Below are 22382 nucleotides of genomic sequence, written 5' to 3' on the forward strand. Positions count from 1 at the left end.
GAGTGTATCTGAGTTTGGGTAAGGCTGAGTTCGGGTAAGAGGTGAGTGAGGGCTGTGTTTTTTGGAGTTTGGTGTTTGGGGTTGAGTTTCCAAAAAAAAAAACCAATTATTTAAGTAAATTAATTAACTAGTCAAGGGAATTTGGTGCTCATCTTAAGGAGGTGCAGAGAAGCAGACCTGTGAGGGAGTCTCGGGAGCAATTACATCACAGCCAGCAGGTAAGTGATTGGCTTGTGACTGGTAAGTGATTTTTCTTTTCGCTCTTTGACTTTCTCTTAGCTGTGTAGTGTAGTTCAAATTTAGCTTCAGGTTTAAGTCGTGGCAGGAGAGCTCAGACCCGTGTCATGCTCCTCTTGTGAGATGTGGCAATTCAGGGACCCTTCTGGTGTCCCTGACTCCTTCATCTGCAAGAAGTGTGTCCAACTGCAGCTCCTGTTAGACCGCTTGACGGCTCTGGAGCTGCAGATGGATTTACTTTGGAGCATCCGCGATGCTGAGGAAGTTGTGGATAGCACATTCAGTGAGTTGGTCACACCGCAGATTAAGATTACTGAGGCAGATAGGGAATGGGTGACCAACAGACAGAGGAAGAGTAGGAAAGCAGTGCAGGGATCCCCTGCGGTCATCTCCCTCCAAAACAGATTTACCGTTTTGGAAACTGTTGGGGGAGATGGCTCACCAGGGGAAGGTGGCAGCAGCCAGGTTCATGGCACCATGGCTGGCTCTGCTGCACAGAAGGGCGGGAAAAAGAGTGGCGGAGCTATAGTGATAGGGGATTCAATTGTAAGGGGAATAGACAGGCGTTTCTGCGGACGCAAACGAGAATCCAGGTTGGTATGTTGCCTCCCTGGTGCAAGGGTCAAGGATGTCTCGGAGCGGCTGCAGGGCATTCTCGAGGGAGAGGGTGAACAGCCAGCTGTCGTGGTGCATATAGGCACCAACGATATAGGTAAAAAACTGGATGAGGTCCTACAAGCTGAATTTAGGGAGTTAGGAGTTAAACTAAATAGTAGGACCTCAAAGGTAGTAATCTCAGGATTGCTACCAGTGCCACGTGATAGTCAGAGAAGGAATGACAGGATAGCTAGGATGAATACGTGGCTTGAGAGATGGTGCAAGAGGGAGGGTTTCAAATTCCTGGGAATTGGAACCGGTTCTGGGGGAGGTGGGACCTGTACAAATCGGACGGTCTGCATCTGAGTGGGACCGGAACCAATGTTCTCGGGGGTGTGTTTGCTAGTGCAGTTGGGGAGGGTTTAAACTAATGTGGCAGGGGGGTGGGAACCGATGTAGGAAGTCAGTGGGGATGGAAACAAAAGGCAGGAAGGGAGAGTGTGTAAAGCATGACCAGAGAAAGCAGGGCAGAGAGCAAGGAAAGTCTACATTAAACTGCATTTATTTCAATGCAAGGGGCCTGACGGGCAAAGCAGATGAACTCAGGGCATGGATGGGAACATGGGACTGGGATATTATAGCTATGACTGAAACATGGCTAAGGGAGGGGCAGGACTGGCAGCTCAATGTTCCGGGGTACAGATGCTACGGAAAGGATAGAACAGGAGGTAAGAGAGGAGGGGGAGTGGCATTTTTGATTAGGGAGAACATCACGGCAGTACTTAGAGGGGATATATCCGAGGGTTCGCCCACTGAGTCTATATGGGTGGAACTGAAAAATAAGAAGGGAGAGATCACCTTGATAGGACTGTACTACAGGCCCACAAATAGTCAGCGGGAAATTGAGGAGCAAATATGTAAGGAGATTACAGATAGCTGCAAGAAAAATAGGGTGGTAATAGTAGGGGACTTTAACTTTCCCAACATTGACTGGGACAGCCATAGCATTAGGGGCTTGGATGGAGGGAAATTTGTTGAGTGTATTCAGGAGGAATTTCTCATTCAGTATGTGGATGGACCGACTAGAGAGGGGGCAAAACTTGACCTCGTCTTGGGAAATAAGGAAGGGCAAGTGACAGAAGTGTTAGTGAGGGATCACTTTGGGACAAGTGACCATAACTCCATTAGTTTTAAGATAGCTATGGAGAATGACAGGTCTGGCCCAAGAGTTAAAATTCTTAATTGGGGCAAGGCCAATTTTGATGGTATCAGACAGGAACTTTCAGAGGTAGATTGGGTGAGACTGTTGGCAGGCAAAGGGACGGCTGGTAAATGGGAGGCTTTTAAAAATGTGTTAACCAGGCTGCAGGGTAAGCACATTCCCTTTAGAGTGAAGGGCAAGGCTGGTAGAAGTAGGGAACCCTGGATGACTCGAGATATTGAGACTCTGGTCAAAAAGAAGGAGGCATGTGACGTACATAAACAACTGGGATCAAGTGGATCCCTTGAAGAGTATAGAGATTGTCGAAATAGAGTTAAGAGGGAAATCAGGAGGGCAAAAAGGGGACATGAAATTGCTTTGGCAAATAATGCAAAGGAGAATCCAAAGAGCTTCTACAGATACATAAAGGGAAAAAGAGTAACTAGGAACAGAGTAGGGCCTCTTAAGGATCAACAAGGACATCTATGTGCAGAGCCACAAGAGTTGGGTGAGATCCTGAATGAATATTTCTCATCGGTATTCATGGTGGAGAAAGGCATGGATGTTAGGAAACTAAGGGAAATAAATAGTGATGTCTTGAGAAGTGTGCATTTACAGAGGAGGAGGTGCTGGAAGTCTTAAAGCGCATAAAGGTAGATAAATCCCCGGGACCTGATGAAATGTATCCCAGGATGTTGTGGGAGGCTAGGGAGGAAATTGCGGGTCCCCTAACAGAGATATTTGAATCATTGGCAGCCACAGGTGAGGTGCCTGAAGATTGGAGAGTAGCGAATGTTGTGCCCTTGTTTAAGAAGTGCAGCAGGGAAAAGCCTGGGAACTACAGACCGGTGAGCCTAACGTCTGTGGTAGGTAAGTTGCTAGAAGGTATTCGGAGAGACAGGATCTACAAGCATTTAGAGAGGCAAGGACTGAGTCGGGGCAGTCAGCATGGATTTGTCCGTGGAAAATCATGTCTCACAAATTTGATTGAGTTATTTGAGGGGGTGACCAAGAAGGTAGATGAGGGCAGTGCAGGTAGACATTGTCTACATGGACTTTAGCAAAGCCTTTGACAAGGTACCGCATGGTAGCTTGTTGCAGAAGGTTAAAGCTCACGGGATCCAGGGTCAGGTTGCCAATTGGATTCAAAATTGGCTGGACGACAGAAGGCAGAGAGAGGGTGGTTGTAGAGGGTTGTTTTTCAAACTGGAGGCCTGTGACCAGTGGTGTGCCTCAGGGATCGGTGCTGGGTCCACTGTTATTTGTGATTTATATTAATGATTTGGATGAGAATTTAGGAGGCATGGTTAGTAAGTTTGCAGATGACACCAAGATTGGTGGCACAGTGGATAGTGAAGAAGGTTATCTAGCATTGCAACGGGATCTTGATCAATTAGGCCAGTGGGCCGACGAATGGCAGATGGAGTTTAATTTAGATAAATGTGAGGTGATGCATTTTGGCAGATCGAATCAGGCCAGGACCTACTCAGTTAATGGTATGGCGTTGGGGAGAGTTATAGAACAAAGAGATCTAGGAGTACAGGTTCATAGCTCCTTGAAGGTGGAGTCGCAGGTGGACAGGGTGGTGAAGAAGGCATTCGGCATGCTTGATTTCATTGGTCAGAACATTGAATACAGGAGTTGGGACGTCTTGTTGAAGTTGTACAAGACATTGGTACGGCCACACTTGGAATACTGTGTGCAGTTCTGGTCACCCTATTATAGAAAGGATATTATTAAACTAGAAAGAGTGCAGAAAAGATTTACTAGGATGTTACCAGGACTTGATGGTTTGAGTTATAAGGAGAGGCTGGATAGACTGGGACTTTTTTCCCTGGAGCGTAGGAGGCTTAGGGGTGATCTTATAGAGGTTTATAAAATAATGAGGGGCATAGATAAGGTAGATAGTCAACATCTTTTCGCAAAGGTAGGGGAGTCTAAAACTAGAGGGCATAGGTTTAAGGTGAGAGGGGAGAGATTCAGAAGGGCCCAGAGGGGCAATTTCTTCACTCAGAAGGTAGTGAGTGTCTGGAATGTGCTGCCAGAGGTAGTAGTAGAGGCGGGTACAATTGTGTCTTTTAAAAAGCATTTAGATAGTTACATGGGTAAGATGGGTATAGAGGGTTATGGGCCAAGTGCGGGCAACTGGGACTAGCTTAATGGTATAAACTGGGCGGCATGGACTGGTTGGGCCGAAGGGCCTGTTTCCATGCTGTAAACTTCTCTGATTCTATGATTCTATCCCCAAAGCGAGGAGCAGGTCTGCGCGCTGCCATGCTTGTGTGCTGACTGGGAGTGAGTGGTGAGGGAGCCCTTAAAAGCGGAAAGCTGAGGCGCGAGTCTGGCGAATCAGACGGCGAGACAGCCAGTAATAGTGAGACGCTCATGGTAAACATGAGCAAGGTCACCTCCTGCTTGCTATCACTTACCGTCCTCCCTCAGTTGATGAATCAGTACCTCTCCATGTTAAACACAACTTGGAGGAAGCATTGAAGGTCGCAAGGACACAGAATATACTCTGGGTGGGGGACTTCAATGGCCATCACCAAGAGTGACTCAATGCACTGCAGGAGGTGGTGAGAGAAACAACAAGAGGGAAACACCGACTTGACCTCATCCCACCAATTTACTTGTGACAGATGCTTCTGTCCATGACAGTATTGTTACAAGTGATCATCAGACAGTCTTAGTCAGAAGTCCCATTTCCACATAATCTACTGTGCCTGATCTCCTCCGGCTCCTAACTAATATTGGAATAATTTAACAATACAACACCCAGAAGATAAATTGTGGCTGCTGTTTCCCAGACTCTGCTCCGATTATGTTCCCAGAGCTGGAGAAAATTGTGCCCATACTTTATTACCAGATGAAATGCAAGGTAAAATTAGTTTGGATTACAATCAAAAATGGGAATGGGAGAATCAACGTAACCAGCATTTCTGGTGACTCAATTTTCCCCGACCAGCTGCACCTTGCTATTTTGAATTGACAAAGGAAGGTGTTTGGATTGAAAATGGAAGATCATTTGAAAATCTCCCTTATTAATGCAACAACAACCATTGTTATCTCATGTTTTCAAACACTGCAAGGATGTAAAATGACAGTTCAGAACTTGATGATTCATCTTACCAGAGTGTTGAAACCCATGTTTCTTAAAGCTTGCTTTAGAGCAAGAAACCTGTCCCTGTTTCGAATCATCTCAGTTGCTGTCACCTCTTCCTGTGCATTCTGGATCATATACCTGTGCCAAATAGGACAGCTAATTAATGCTTAAATAATTCATGTACACCTGATGCTTTGCTGTTACTGGCTATCTTGTGCTCTCTATCCAGTAGTAAGTGAGAATAATACTGAGAGAAAACTATTTCTCTAACTGAACAGTTCACATTATTATCAGCAGCACAAAATATTAGAATGCATTTTGTGACCACGCTTTCAATATATTTTCTGGTTTCCATGCTGAATTGTGCCTTTCAGGTCTCACTGAGGGAGGTGGCCTAGAGAGGTACAGTGCACAAGATAATATTACACTCAATTTATCACACAGCTGCTTCAAGTTTAATCTGAATCCCTGATCTGGAACGTTCAACAGCCAGAGTTTGGGTTTGAAGTGTAAACTTCTGGAGTGGGTTAGGGTGAGGTATAAGCACATTGTCCCCAATATCTTCAGTCTGCTGGTAGAACCTGGGAACCTTTCAGTCATTGGTGCTTGAGGCAGACATACCTGCAATTTTCAGGCAATGTCGAAGGAAACCATTTTATTCATACTCTGCTCTGCAGCGCAGTGGCACAGTGGTTAGCACTGTTACCGCACAGAGCCAGGGACCTGAGTTCAAGTCTGTGTGATGGTCTGTGTGGAATTTGCACATTCTCCCAGTGTCTGCGTGGGTTTCCTCTGGTGCTCAGGTTTCCTCCAAGAGTCCAAAAATGTGCAGGGTAGGTGGACTGGTCATGCTGAATTGCCCCTTAGGTGTCCAGATATGTGGGCCTAGGTAGAGTGCTCTTTTGGATGGTTGGTGCAGACTCGATGGGCCTCCTTCTACACTGGGGATTATATGATTCTCTGATTCTACGTCTAACGTCGATGCCTCTGGCGCCACATTGCTTTCCTTTTCAAGTAGATATATAATTCACTTTTTTCTGTGATAATTCCCAATATCAGATGACATCCTTATTATAATAAATATTACATTCTCTGGCTTACCCTGAACTACAGTGCTTCCATCTGCTAGTGTCTACGGTATATATGGAACATGATCTCAGTCTGTTTAGAAAGAAGACGCTATAGCACATACCTGTGTGCAGAAAGATTGCTGAGATGCAAAGCACACTTCTCCTCAGTTGACAGGCCATCATTCATCAGATAAAAAATATTAAAATTGCGCTGGCTATATGGCCGAGAGATAAGCCGAGACTTCTCTAAACAGTAGGTATAAACTCTGGCTGGAAGAATAATTTGTTAACTTATCAGAGCACTGTCACATCTTTCAACAAGTTAGACTCCTATTATTATTTAACTTGCAACAGTAATCCATACTTGTCATGCAATAACAATGTATTTATTTTATAGCTTTATTTTGTTTTTTAGCAAAGTGGTCTACAAAATTATCCATGATGATTTTTTTTGTTGATTTTGCATCCATGATTTCCCAGCATGCAACCTTTATAACTGCTGCCCTCTGGTGGGAAAGTGAAATTAACTCTTTATGAATTCACAGTGAAGTTTGACAGAGTTGCATGAGCCTAATGGGGCAGCATGGTAGCATAGTGGTTAGCACTATAGCTTCACAGTGCCAGGGTCCCAGGTTCGATTCCCGCTTGGGTCACTGTCTGTTAGAGTCTGCACGTTCTCCCCCTGTCTGCATGGGTTTCCTCCGGGTGCTCTGGTTTCCTCCCACAGTCCAAAGATGTGCAGGTTAGGTGGATTGGCCATGATAAATTGCCCTTAGGTTGGATGGTGTTGCTGGGTTGCGGCAATGGGGTGGAGGTGTGGGTAAGTGGGGTGTTCTTGCCAAGAGCTGGTGCAGACTCGATGGGCCGAATGGCCTCCTTCTGCACTGTAAATTCTATGATACTTTGATAATTTATTTTGAACACAATAAGGAGAATATGGCATTATGCATCTTGGAAGCATACTACAATATATTGATATCAATGGGCAAGTATTCACTGAGAAGTATGAAACATGCAAAGTAAAATAGTTTAATCTTCACAATATTTACCAATGAAAACATTAATGATATCTAATGTTCAACCCAAAGACAACCTTGGCAAAGTTAGCAGTTGTCTTCAGTCTGAAGCTGAAGATCAAGAGCTCAAACTCTTATTCAGAATTGAGCATATGGTATAGGTTGAATAGTGCCGTGATTATCAAAGGTGCTACCTTTTGGATGAGATGTTCAGTTGAAGCCAGTGACAGGATTCAAGGAAGGGGAGGGAAGTTCTCCCACTGCCCTGAACAACATTAATCCTTCAACCAACAGCTTCAAAAACAGCTTCTGGTCATTTATCTCATTCCAATTTGTGGCACCCATAACACTTTAACAATGAATGCATATCAAAACAAATTATTGGATATGATTTGCTTTTGGAATTCCTAAAAACACGGAAGGATTCTGTAAAAATGTCTGTTTTTGCTGGTCACAAACTGTAATTAAGATAGTAAAGATTTTATGTGCAACAGTTTTAAAGGCACATTTCTGTTTTTCAAATCTTTACACTATTATGTATTTTCTTGCCCGATTATGTATTTTATTTCCATGGACTAAATGATCTGTTTGAGCTGCTTGCAGAAAAATACTTTTCACTGTACCTCGGGAGACGTGACAATAAACAAATCCAATCCAGTCCAAAGCCTTTTTCAAAATGGAAGTGTAAACAAAGAACATGGCATCTCCCAGTGTTTATTCAAACCTTGTCAGATTCAGATCAGCTAGAGCTGTCTACATTAATACATACAAAGTCCCCTCCAGGGATGTTCAATTAATTCTAAAAAAAGTGAGAAAAAACCCTTTGATTTCTGAGAAAACAGGAGGCAGGAAAGGAATTCAAAGGACCTCAACATAATTAACTTCTTTGCCTGGTAAAACAATGCCTCATCAAAATTAACGTAGCAGCCATTTTAAGTTTTGGAACTGTATCGAGACTGTTTGAGAAGAACCATTTTTATGCAGAACCCCCAAGAAGAACACAAAGAAACTGCTGACCTGCTGGGACTACATGGAAAGGTAAGACTCTGAATAGTTAACTAAAGAAGCCATCCTCTAAACTGAACCTCAAGTTTCAATTCGGAAAGAAAGAATTGTGTCAGCATCAACGGGGCCGACGTGGAGATGGTTAGCAGTTTCAAATTCCTAGGGGTGCACATCTCCAAAAATCTGTCCTGGTCCACCCACGTCGATGCTACCATCAAGAAAGCACAACAGCGCCTATACTTCCTCAGGAAACTAAGGAAATTTGGCATGTCCACATTCACCCATACCAACTTTTACAGATGCACCATAGAAAGCATCCTACCTGGCTGCATCACAACCTGGTGTGGCAACTGCTCGGCCCAGGACCGCAAGAAACTTCAGAGAGTCGTGAACACCACCCAGTCCATCACACGAACCTGACTCCCATCCATTGACTCCATCTACACCTCCCGCTGCCTGGGGAAAGCGGGCAGCATAATCAAAGACTCCTCCCAGCCGGCTTACTCACTCTTCCAACTTCTTCCATTGGGCAGGAGATACAGAAGTCTGAGAACACGCACGAACAGACTCAAAAACAGCTTCTTCCCCGCTGTTACCAAACTCCTAAATGACACTCTTATGGACTGACCTCATTAACACTACACCCTGTATGCTTCATCTGATACCGGTGCTTATGTAGTTACATTGTATACCTTGTGTTGCCCTATTATGTATTTTCTTTTCTTCCCTTTTCTTCCCATGGACTTAATGATCTGTTGAGCTGCTCGCAGAAAAATACTTTTCACTGTACCTCGGAACACGTGACACTAAACAAATCCAATCCAATCCAAGAATTCAAGTAACAGGGCCACGATGTTATTTCTCTTTGAAATCTCACCTGTATATATCTTTATTTCCTTTTAAACATTGCATCTCTATCTTAGTTAGTATCTTTTTAACTTTCACCCAAGTAACTTGCAACAGCAGTTTTCATAATAAATTAACCTTTACTTAGTTCAAGACTAAAGCTTGTCTGATGCATTATTTTTTTTAAATTGAATCACTCGTACATTCTAAGGGGTCTACACACACACAAAAATTCTTAGCTCATGGCCAATTTTAAGAAAACACCTTTTATGCAGTTGTGTCATTTTTCTTTTGCTTAAAGAAACTATCTAATATTCTAATGTAACTTTAAGTTCCTTTGGAGAGGAAAGGTACCCACCCTTTTTGGAGAGGGAAGCACCCTTTGGGTTTGTTAAAAGTGAACATAATGATGCACTTTTTTATGCACGTACTCAGTATTCTGGGCTTCATTCATAGGGTCTTAGAGTATAAGAGCAAGGAGGTTATGGTAAACTTATACAAGACACTAGTTAGACCTTAGCTGGAATATTGTGGACAGCTCTGGGCTTCACACTATAGGATGTGAACACTTTGGAGAGAGTGCAGACAACGTTTACAAAAATGGTTCCAGGAATGAGAAACTTCAGTTATGAGGTTAGATTGCAGAAGTAGCCACTGTCCAGAAGATGGCTAAGAGGAGATTTGATAGAGATGTTCAAAAACATGAAGAGGCTGGACAGAGGAGATAGGGAGAAACTGTTCCTGCTCGTAAAAAGATCAAGAACGAGAGGGCACAGATCTAAGGTGATTTACAAAAAAGCAAATGTGATGTGAACATTTTTTTGTTCACTCAACGAGTGGTTGAGGCCTGGAATGCACTGCTTGAAAGTGTGGTGGAGGCATCTTTAATCGAGGAATTCAAGAGGACGCTAGATTATTATTTGAATAGAATTAATAGAATATGGGGAAAAAGTAAGGCAATGGCACTAAGTCATAATACTCGTTTGGAGAACTGGTGGAGACATGATAGTCCAAATGGCCTCCTTCTGTGCTGTAACAGTTCTGTGAGTTGTAGATTTGGTTCTACCTATGGTGCTTACATTCCATTTTAGTTACCCAGCAGTTAAAAGGTAACTTGTAAGATGCTTATTTGGAAGAAGATGGGAACTTCAAATTTAGCTTAATGATAATTCCCTGTTATAGATGTTTTTTCAGGAACAGAGCTGCACCAAATGTGGTCCCAGAATGTTTTCATAAATTCAATAAGTTTCATTCTCCAACAAAGCTGTATTTGTCTAACAGGGTCCCACATCTCTGAGGCTGAATTCAGACCGCAAAACCAAACAAATTTTGAATTGTCACTGGTTGCTGCCATTAATCTGAAGCAGATACATTGGAACCATTTCAACCCAGAGGTTATGAATGACCAGGAAATGTTGGGCAACATTTTCTTAAGTTTGTGATTTACAATTCTGGGACCTTTGCACCAGGTGTACAATTTTGTGAAAGCTTGAAAGTAAATGGTTTCACAAACAGCCTTACCTCCAGTTAGCGTCCTGTTGTCTTCACTGAACTGCAATCCTAGGTACTTCATATACCGACTGGAAGTATCATTCAGTGTTGTTTTTGCATGACCAAAAGATTCCAGTACACAGCTGACCTAGAAGGAAAATGCTTATCAAAACATAAAGTAGCATGAGAACTGCCACGTAAACTTTACGTTCCTTGTGACTGCGAGACCGACATGGAAACTTATTTCAGTATTTGTGAATGAATCCATTCTTCCCTACAACATATCATTCTAATTCTTCAATTTCAATGCACCGTAAATATAAGTGCTAATAACATCACCTGGCCTGAAAACCTTTAGGATGACTCTGGGTCATTTTTATCCAATAATTAAAAGTTTTATATTTACTGATTTAAGCCTATCAAAATTAAGAGGGTTATTTTCAGTCAAAGCTTTGACTGCCCAGAGTCATTTGAGGGTACCTTTAAGAAATGGGTGTTTATCAGTGATGTCAGAGTGTGGGTGGAGCTGGGCTGTCTGTCAGCTTTTTACTTTCGTTTTAGGCTGTTTGCTGCAGGGCGTGGTTTAGCTTTGTTTTCAGTGTTGGAGCTGAAGTCAGACAAAGCAGGTGTAGTGCTGTTCTCTCTGCCATGAAAAGACTATCTCTTGATCATTTGGTGAATTCAGAATTATAAATGTTCTCAGTAGTGAATGTAAACCTAATGAACTTCTGTTAAAAGGTGTTTATTTTGTCTTCTGGATGTTGTTTGAGAAGTTATTAAGGATTACTTAGTGTTATATTCTTTGGGTGTTGTATTTGAATTGATGGTTGCTAAGATGTTCACTGTATGTTTTAAAAAGGTTAACTTGAGTTCATAGAATAAACATTGTTTTGCTTTTAAAAATACTTTTCGATTTCTGCTGTACCACGCCTGTAGAATGGGCCGTGTGCTCCCCATACCACAATCTATTAAAAGTTATGGGTCAGGTGAACTCCATGATACACTTTGGGGTTCTCTAAACCCTGTCCCAGAACACCAGCTACATTTTACTTTCGGAAAAATGGAGCTTTAATAAATCCTGGATTTTGTGATTTGCAGTTGGACACTTCTAATTGAAAGAGGACAAAATATATTATGTTCTTCTCTTTAAGTAAAATGCATCCTGTTATTTGGGGGGAAAAAACATTGGCTGTAAATTCTGAGCTCCAGAGCAGCATATCTGTGGGGTATCCCAAAGATACACTGGAGAATGTTGCTAGAAGTTCCCAGGTAGGGACTGCATGGAAATCGTACAGGAAGTTCAAACTTCGGATGGTTCGGACTATGTTATAGCAATAGTTACCCAAGAATTGAAATCACTTGTAGCTTCTGGGTAACGATAGCACTAGCCCAAACTGGGCCCCTATAGGATTCCAACACCCCCTAACCACTCCAACTATTACCCTTCCCACTGACCCAACCCTTAGGACCCCCCTCTAGACCCTCCTTCTGATGGTCTGATCAAACCTAAACTGCTCCGGCCTGCTGCCGCAGGCCTGACCTGAACTGGCACTCCCTTACCCTCAACACAATTCCAAACCCCACCCGACCCATTACTCCATCAGGTCTGAGACCCAACCCGAGACCCAACCCTGCCGCACTAAAACCTGACCTAACCACGCAATCCGTCTCAAACAAACCTAACCCCCACCCTCAAAACCTGACCCGACCATATCACCCCTCCGCCAAGCCCAAACAGATCCACTTTTCCCAGGCCCAACATGAACTAACTGCCCCCAGTTCCCCTGGCCCAGTCCAAACCTCCCACCACTCCCATGCCCAACCAAATATCATTCTGCCATTCCCCATCCCTCATCAACCTGACACACACTCCTCATCCCACCTCCCAACATTAATTATTTCATGGAATGTAGGGGTCACTGACAAGGCCAGCGTTTGTTGCCAATCACTTAAATCCCTTGAGCGGAGTGCTTGTTAGTCCAATTAAATAGGCAGATAAGAGTCAACCACATTTCAGGAGTCACATGCAGGTCAGACCAGGTAAGAATAGCAAATTCCTTTCCCTAAAGGACAACAGTGAACCAGATGAGTTTTTACAACAATAGCTGTTAGTTTCATGATCACCATTACCGAGACTAGCTTTATATTCCAGATTGTTAAAAGTGAATTTAAATTCTACCAGCTGCCATCGTGGGATTGGAACCCATGACCCCACAGCATTAGCGTGCGCCTCTAGAATACTAATTAACCATCAGCACCATAATGCCACCATCTCCCCTCCCCGTAACCCCATCTACGGACCCGACCCAAAATGACCCGTCTCTCCCAGCCTGACCCACAGCCATCCCTCTCCAAGCCCAGCTACCACCACCCCTCTTTGAGGCCCACCTTACCCCCTCCACTCCCCATCAAACTCTACCCCAAATCCTAGCCACTTACCTCACACACTTAACTTCTCCCTGACTTGTTAAAATGGCTGGACCTTCAAACTTACTTGCTTTACAGCAGCTGGTGTCTTGAAATATGGGGCGTGGCTAACTTACATTTGACTGAGCTGCCATCTACTGCAGGCTTCGGGAATCTGCTGCGCTACACAGACCCTGCCTGACCTGAGTTGGAAGGTCAGGCGAGATAAGGGGGGCTGAATTTCAAGTTCCGAGTAGTTAGGAGTGGAGTGGCAATCTGACTCAGTTGTCACTCCGCTGGCAGTTACAGCCCATAAACTATTTCTTTAAAGCTGGAATTTGATGCAATGATAAACAATTCGGAACAGTAGGGGTATTCAATCATCAAGGTTGGCCCAGCATTCAATTAGACCATGGTTGAGCTGTACTTGGACAGCATTTATTCATAATTTTCTCCAAATCCATTGATACTTCACAAAAAAATGACCACTCTCAGTCCGGAAAGTTTTAAATGACACGTCTTAAAAAATATTAAGGTAGATAAGTTTATGGGAGTTATGGGCCTGATGGGATCTACCCCAGAATACTGAAGGAGGCTGGAGAGGAAATTGCTGAGGCCTTGACAGAAATCTTTGGATCCTCACTGACTTCAGGTGATGTCCCGTTGGACTGAAGAATAGCCAATGTTGTTCCTCTGTTTAAGAAGGGTAGCAAGGATAATCCAGGGAATTACAGGCTGGTGAGCCTTACTTCAGTGGTAGGGAAATTACTGGAGAGAATTCTTCGAGACAGGATCTACTCCCACTTGGAAGCAAATGGACGTATTAGTGAGAGGCAGCATGGTTTTGTGAAGGGGAGGTCGTGTCTCACTAACTTGATAGAGTTTTTCGAGGAGGTCACAAAGATGATTGATGCAGGTAGGGCAGTGGATGTTGTCTACATGGACTTCAGTAAGGCCTTTGACAAGGTCCCTCATGGTAGACTTGTACAAAAGGTGAAGTCACACGGGGTCAGGGGTGAGCTGGCAAGGTGGATACAGAACTGGCTAGGTCATAGAAGGCAGAGAGTAGCAATGGAAGGATGCTTTTCTAATTGGAGGGCTGTGACCAGTGGTGTTCCGCAGGGATCAGTGCTGGGTCCTTTGCTGTTTGTAGTATATATAAATGATTTGGAGGAAAATGTAACTGGTCTGATTAGTAAGTTTGCAGACGACACAAAGATTGGTGGAATTGCGGATAGCGATGAGGACTGTCAGAGGATACAGCAGGATTTAGATTGTTTGGAGACTTGGGCGGAGAGATGGCAGATAGAGTTTAATCCGGACAAATGTGAGGTAATGCATTTTGGAAGGTCTAATGCAGGCAGGGAATATACAGTGAATGGTGGAACCCTCAAGAGTATTGAAAGTCAGAGAGATCTAGGTGTACAGGTCCACAGGTCACTGAAAGGGGCAACACAGGTGGAGAAGGTAGTCAAGAAGGCATATGGCATGCTTGCCTTCATTGGCCGGGGCATTGAGTATAAGAATTGGCAAGTCATGTTGCAGCTGTATAGAACCTTAGTTAGGCCACACTTGGAGTATAGTGTTCAATTCTGGTCGCCACACTACCAGAAGGATGTGGAGGCTTTAGAGAGGGTGCAGAAGAGATTTACCAGGATGTTGCCTGGTATGGAGGGCATTAGCTATGAGGAGCGGTTGAATAAACTTGTTTTTTTCTCACTGGAACGACGGAGGTTGAGGGGCGACCTGATAGAGGTCTACAAAATTATGAGGGGCATAGACAGAGTGGATAGCCAGAGGCTTTTCCCCAGGGTAGAGGGGTCGATTACTAGGGGGCATAGGTTTAAGGTGAGAGGGGCAAGGTTTAGAGTAGATGTACGAGGCAAATTCTTTACACAGAGGGTAGTGGGTGCCTGGAACTCGCTCCCGGAGGAGGTGGTGGAAGCAGGGACGATAGGGACATTTAAGGGGCATCTTGACAAATACATGAATAGGATGGGAATAGAGGGATACGGACCCAGGAAGTGTAGAAGATTGTAGTTTAGTCAGGCAGCATGGTCGGCACGGGCTTGGAGGGCCGAAGGGCCTGTTCCTGTGCTGTACATTTCTTTGTTCTTTGTTTGACGCAGCACCGAAAGCTTTCCGGGAGTGACTGTTACGGATTTGTGCTGCCCTGTGTTATAAAAACTGATTCCTGATTTCATTCTTGAATGGCTTGGTTATAATTTTAAGGTTATGTCCCTTCCCCCTTAGTTCTGGAATCCCCCATCAGAAGAAGTATTTTTTCTCCATCTATCTTTTTCACCCTTCTCACATCTTAACCACATTTACACTCAAAAGAATACAAGACAAGTCTCTGCATAATCTAACCCTTTAGGCCAGGTATCATCCTGGTGCATCTGCAGTGCATCTTTACCAAAGCTAATATACCCTACCTGTGATGTGGAGTCCAGAACTGAAAACAGTGCTCCAGATGGAGTCTGACAAAGGCTCTCCACCCAATGAGCAGTGAACTACCCTAAACACTCTCAATTACGATTTTAACTCTGATATTGGTCCTGATATAAATATATATTATAGATACATAAATATTTAAAGCAATGAGAGTAATGAGTGGGAAGACGTAGGGAGGGGTGGGGGGTGAGTGACGCAGTTTTGGAAAGGCTGGAAAACCACAAAATGTGGGTAATATGGGGGTCTTGTTGCATTCAATGATCGGTCCTCACTTTAAAAATGGATCTGTCTCCCAGCTGGTATCCAAGTCGATTGAATGTCTGGTTAACCATCAGATGGGAAGGCCTGTGCTGTACATGTTGCAGCCAGAGAGTAGAGAGGAAGGATGGAAAGACCAGGCGATCTGAGGTCTATCAGCAAAATAGAGCCATATTGAGAGGAGAAGGTGAACCATGGTACAGAAGACCCCCAATAATGCACACCTCATTGAACAACAAAATGCGAAAAACACTCCATATGAAATTAAAACTCAGATGGTAGTTAGTCATGCCAGCATTGTGGCACCAAAAAGCCTCACAGGAACAAACAATGTCCTGCAAGCATGGCAGAATGCTTCCACTGTAAAAAACTGGGACACTGAGGGAAAATGTGCAGGTCAAAAACCTCTAAACGTACAGATAATCAGCAGAGAATCATCACATCAAGAGCCAACAATAAAATAGAAGAGTCACACCATGACGAAGAACAACAATGCTTCCTAGGCAAGGTGAAAGATCCCAGATATACCTTCTGGAATGCTGACATGTGCATCAATGGGCATATTATTCATTTTAAATTAAACACAGGGGCAAGGGTGACAATCTTGTCCATTAGAGAAGCATGGCTAGCCAACATCTGGCTGCGGAACAGACACACCATTATATGGTCCTTGAGGAATCAGACGACCGTTAGAGGCATGTATCTAAAACTGCTCCAATACGGGAACAAGCAGATACTGGAGGCCGTAGGTGTGTGTTGCAATCTGTAATTTTCTCTTCTGAGCCTGTGTTGCACGCTACCCCACCAAAATAACAGAAGATGTCAAGTCATTGAGTATAGTCTCCAAGTTGGAGATCCCCAAACCGTCCATCAGTACTGATAATCTCGGCTAGACCTTCAGTGCAGTATTTGTACACTGTTTGCGGAGGCAGATAATCTAGTTCCTTTCCAAACAGATGAAGGGAACTTTCTTCAGCCATAAAAGGAAATGGACTAACTGGGTCAACAAGTACCTGAGTGAGACCATGACCCTTCATCACTCGGCCAATCATCAGAGAGGATCAAAATTGAAAACCAGGTGATAGGAATTGCTGATACAATATCACATTCATCTGACAATATTGATGCTTTAGTAAGTGCATCCATATTAATCCATCCACCGGAACTAGTGGTCCAGGGAACTAGTGGAACACTACAACAGCAAGGAGAGGAAGAAAACTAACTAGTATTGAACCTTCAACAAACAAAACACCAAAAACTGCAGCATATATTTAAGAACAGCCAAGTCAGAACAAAGAAATCCAAGTTCAGACGAATCCTCCAAAATTCAACAGAGCACAATCAGTGTGAGTCGGGAAACCTCCAAGCTGTTAAAACCTGTGATCAGAGACTTGGGGGAGAAGACGTAACAGGTAAAGTTAAATTTATGTTTGAATGAAGACTTGGAGAGAAGTGTAACATTAGGGTACATAGAAACATACAAATTCCCCTCGGGCCTCCTCCACCATTCAATAAGATTGTGATTGTTATCATAACCCCGCATTCCTGCCTGCTGTCTCATCCACTTGTTACTCAATAATCTATCTAACGCTGCTTTAAAATATTCAAATAATCTGCTTCCACTGACTTTTGAGGAAGAGAGTTCCAGAGGCTCATGGCACTCTGAGAGAAAATATTCCACCTCACCTCTGAGCGATCCCTTATTTTCAGAATGCTCAGGATTGGCAGGTTAATGTGGGAATGGGGAAACAGTACTGTCCACTTGATAATGTGAAGGGAGTTACTTGACCAGCAGTAATCTGGCAGTAGTCTGAATGGAGAAAGTGCATGGCTTGGGCTGAAGAATTCTACTCTCGTATTTCTGTACATAGTTCTGTACTACAGTAAATAGCTACTTTGCAGCCTCTGTGGCAGCACCGAGAATGACCCCGCTATTAAACGGAACTCTGCTTCATTTCTGGGCCTTGCCGAGGAATGCCCCGCCGCAGCAGCACTTAGTCCCATTTCCTGCACTGATGAACTTTGCTTGCCATGACGCCCCAGTCTCTCGAACTCCCATCACGGCTCCCTCCCCCCCCAACGCCCCAATTTACCAATCAGGGAGTCATCACGCCCTTCACACCCCACCTCATAAGGGCAGGGCGCCCCAAGCCCGATCTCCAGAATGGGCACGATTTTACCTGGACCTCTTGGCACTTCCAGCCTGGCACCCTGGAAGTGCCCTGCCAGCCTGGCAGTTCCACCTGGGCACCCTGGCACTGTCAGGGTGGCACCCAGGTGGCACTGTCAGGATACCCAGGTTCCACTTCCAGGGAGCCAGGGTGGCATCGGAGGTGCCAAATATACCACCCTGCCCAGAGCCCAACCACCCAGGGACCTCCCATCGCCTGGGAGACCCCCAAGTACCAAAACGCCTGGTCCACGTTTATGGAAATCAGTGTTAAATGGCAACTTCTTGGGTTCTCCAAGGCGAGGCCATTTGGGCAGATTCAAGAGAGCCTAATTGCGCATTAGAATATGCAAATCTGGCCATGACCTCAATGTATAGGATCCAGATCGCGACGTCTTGTGAGATCTCATGAGACCTCGCGAGGCGTGACGAGGCCGGCAAATCTCACGAGAAATGAAAATGAAATGAAATGAAAATCGCTTATTGTCACGAGTAGGCTTCAATGAAGTTACTGTGAAAAGCCCCTAGTCTCCACATTCCGGCGCTAGTTCGGGGAGGCTGGTACGGGAGAAGCCTCTCACAGATTCACGAGCCTCATCGCGTCCAGAGTCAGGCACGGCGAGGCCGATAGATCGCGTCCTATGCCTTTGAACTTCTTCCGCAGACACCCATAATAACATACAAGTGTTTGAACAAGTACTTCAGAATTCAAAAACGCTAACCGGCACATCTCCTCAGACTTGAAGCTGTGGTGTGGTGAATTCGCCAGAACTTAGTATTGTAAGTGCTCCATGCGTTTGTGTAATTATTATCTATTGCAGTTATCCTTGTGCATATGTAATTGTTGATAATAATGTACTATATTACTGTATTCTTAATTCCTATTTTACCAGTAAGTGTCTTGCAAAATACGTTATACATTTATAATTAAGAGCATGCACACACTCGCAATACTAGAAGCAAAGATGGCAGAGGACGCATGTGTAAACCTATTTGTGACAATAATAAAGATTAGTATTATGTGGACCAAGACAGTGAATAGAACGGCTAACAGATAACCCAGTGCAATGTTATATGTTGAATATCTTTAACAGCTTTTATACACTAAACATGATGGTATTTAATTCCTGCCACCAGATTTCCACTTCTGTCCAGTAACCAATCAAACTGGGTGTCAGGCAGGACTGAGCACAGGAGTGAACAGGGCGCCAAGGCTGAAACTATGGCCAGGAAAGAAAATAAAATCTGTGGTGTGCATGTTTTCTGGTCCCGCCAAAGTCCATGGTGGTTTGAATGGCTCACCTGCCCATCCGCCGGGGAACCTGCTGGGGAATGTCACCTTCCCCGGACCTGCTGGTGGGAAGGGCTGGAAAATCCCTCCCAATGTGTTCAGTCTTCCTAGCAGTGAGCTAGAAAAGTTTAAGACTTATTCAAGTCTGGATGTAGGAAAAGCTGCCTGCCAGCAAAAAAGGCACTGCAGGGCATGAAACAGAGTGGAGATGTACATCTCAGTGTACATTGTGAATTAGGTCAAAAGAGGAACGTAGCTGAGGAAGAGGACGCACCAAGGATGAACGTTTTTCCAAAAATAGTAACCGAATGCAAAATGGTTTAAAACATTTCTGAGCGATAAGATAAAGTGCAACTTAAATGCATGCTGGTTCGTTAATATTGTAAGCAAAATACAGTGCAATACAACTGGTGGCCCAGGAGATGGCACTATCAACTAAGTAAAAGGGTGACAGGCAAAAAAGATGCACAAACAGAAATATTCCCGTGTCCAATGCGAATGGGTTCACATTAACACACAGATAAAACTGAAAGTGGTATTACATTTCAACTGGAGATAGACCCAAACGGAGGCTCCAGATTCTGGGAAAGGGTTATTACTAAATAGGATTGATTGGTCTTTGATTTCTTTCTGTTGGGTGGAGCCTAATTAACATGCTGAAATTAATGATTGCATGGTGGCCCTGTCCCACTGGCTGGAGAACCAGTGGATACCCCACTCTGGCCATTTCTAGGAGCCCTGATGCAATTAAATCTCAATAAGGCATTTAACTGTCTCTCGTTGAGTTTCCAGTGCCTTCAGGATGAGGATCCCCCCTCTAAGAACTGCAGGCTAATCAAAATGCTGGAAGGAAATCTGTCGTCCTTACCTGGTCTGGCCTACATGTGACTCCAGATCCACAGCAATGGGGCTGACTCTTAAATGCCCTCAGGGATGGGCAATAAATGCTGGCCCATCAGCATCAGATGAACGAATAACAAAAACAGGAGTGGTGGCCATTGCTGGGACTGCAGCAGGCCTAAGAGAAGGAGAAACCATGAGGTCCAAAGGGGAGGTAAGCAGTCAAGCTGGCCTGGACGAGGTGTGGTGGGGGAGTGTGGATAGTGGAAAAGAGGATCGGTATGGAGTGCAGAGGAGGCATCTGTCATGTTATTCACCCTGGGGTAACACGGACTGCAACAGGATGCAGATGAACTGTAAAGCATACACCAAATGTAGGCGTTGGTTCAATACGATTTATTGAATTTCTGTAACAATGCACACAGCTGGCTGTGTGTTGACACTCTACTACTCTAAATGTATTAACTCTAACTTACTAGACCAGGCTAGCTCTGATCCATGTGTAGTAGGTGCTGACTGATATATACACCCTGACTGTCACTACAGTTGTCATAGAGGCGGTGTGCTGATGCCTTGTGTGTTTTATAGTTGGAAGCCCCCCTCTGGTGTTCTGTCTGGTGATTGGTTGTGTTCTGTCCTGTCTGTTGATTGGCTAACCTGGGTGTCTGTCACTGCCTGTTTTTACCTCATGATGTGCATGGGTGCATATTATGACATTCCCCCTTTTTAAAAAAAATGTGTCTGTTGTTTAGAGCATATAAGGCATATTTACAGATCTAACTATTTACAGCAAATGGCGAGTGAATGCATATGTACATGTAAGATGTCTAGGTGTCTAGAACAATATGTACAAAGGAAATATTTATAAGTCCAATCTCTGGGGCTGGCGTCGGATCCTTGTCGACCGCCTGAGAGGTGGAGGTGGGGACGACGGCGCCTTGACAGGCGGGATTGCAGCCAGATTGGTGGCCTCGTGGAGCGAGGTGTCTGGAAAAGGCATAACGACAGCTGGGAACATGAGATCCGGTGGTGGGCAGGCAAGTTTGCGTAGTGCTCTTCTGTTGCGCCTGACAATGGATCCATCAGCCATGCAAACCACAAACGACCTGGTAGCAGCCTGTTGAACAACAACAGCTGGAGCTGACCAGCCCCCACCAAGCAATTGGTGCACACAGCATCTTCCGGAGAGAGCACAGGTGCATGAGCATCGTATGTCAGCTTTTGCCGGTTTCTGAGTTGCTGCACCTTTTGCAGCACTGGGAGGTGACTCAGGTCTGGTAAATGAATGGCAGGAACAGTCGTCCACAGGTCACGATTCATAAGGAGTTGTGCCGGAGACATACCGGTGGACAGAGGGGTTGCTCTGTACGCCAGGAGCGCAATGTTAAAGTCAGAAGCTGAGTCCGCAGCCTTGCAGAGCAGTCGCTTCACGATATGGACCCCTTTTTCGACCTTCCCGTTAGATTGTGGATAATGCGGGCTCGAGGTAATGTGCTTGAACTGGTATAACTTCACGAAGTTGGACCACTCTTGGCTGTAGAACGAGGGACCGTTGTCGCTCATGACCGTGAGTGGAATACCATGCCTGGCAAATGTCTCCTTGCAGGCCTTGATGACAGTCCTTGATGTGAGGTCGGACAGTTTCACCACTTCGGGGGAACTCGAGAAGTAGTCAATTATAAGCACGTAGTCACGCCCATTATTGGCGTGAAAAAGGTTGATTCCCACCTTAGACCACGGAAAGGTCATGGTCTCGTGTTGCTGGAGTGTTTCTTTGTGCTGAGCAGGCTGGAAATGCTGGCAAGTCACACAATTGAGGACCATGTTGGATATGTCCTCGTTGATACCAGACCAATCAACAGCCTGCCGTGCCTTGCGCCTGCATTTCTCGTTACCGAGGTGTCCCTCATGGATCTGTTTGAGCACTAAGCTCTGGAGGCTGCGAGGAATAACGATACGATCCAGCTTGAGGAGGATCCCCTCAACAGCCGTTAGGTCATCCTTGACATTAAAGAACTGGGGACATTGCCATTTCAGCCAACCATTTGCAAGGTGATGTATGACCCGCTGCAGAAGAGGGTCCTTGGCAGTCTCTTCTCGAATGTTGACGACACGTTCGTCTGAGGCCGGGAGGTTGCTGGCACACAGTTGCACGTGTGCCTCAATTTGGCGGATGAAGTCGACCTGTTCACAGGGTGAGGTGATGGCGCGAGACAGGGCATCCGCAATGATTAGCACCTTGCCCGGTGTGTAAAACAATTCAAAATCATACCTGCGGAGTCGAAGGAGAATGCGCTGAAGCCTGGGCGTCATGTCATTCAAGTCCTTGTGAATGATATGGACTAGGGGTCTGTGGTCCGTCTCTACTGAGAAGGTTGGTGGACCGTAGATGTAATT

General features: G+C 44.8%; 1 protein-coding gene across 1 annotated transcript in view; it reads right to left on the reverse strand.

Moving 5' to 3' along the window:
• Window positions 1-22382, reverse strand: part of myo16 (myosin XVI) — an 875686-nt gene that overhangs the window by 395048 nt on the left and 458256 nt on the right. The window contains exons 15-17 of the mRNA XM_072476270.1: window positions 10597-10714; window positions 6331-6478; window positions 5165-5276 (exon numbers count right to left, since the gene is read on the reverse strand). Coding sequence (XP_072332371.1) covers window positions 5165-5276; window positions 6331-6478; window positions 10597-10714 — 378 coding nt within the window. The remainder of the gene's footprint in view (window positions 1-5164; window positions 5277-6330; window positions 6479-10596; window positions 10715-22382) is intronic.

The sequence above is a fragment of the Scyliorhinus torazame genome, chromosome 15 (genome assembly GCF_047496885.1).
Source record: "Scyliorhinus torazame isolate Kashiwa2021f chromosome 15, sScyTor2.1, whole genome shotgun sequence".
Classification (NCBI taxonomy): Eukaryota; Metazoa; Chordata; class Chondrichthyes; order Carcharhiniformes; family Scyliorhinidae; genus Scyliorhinus; species Scyliorhinus torazame.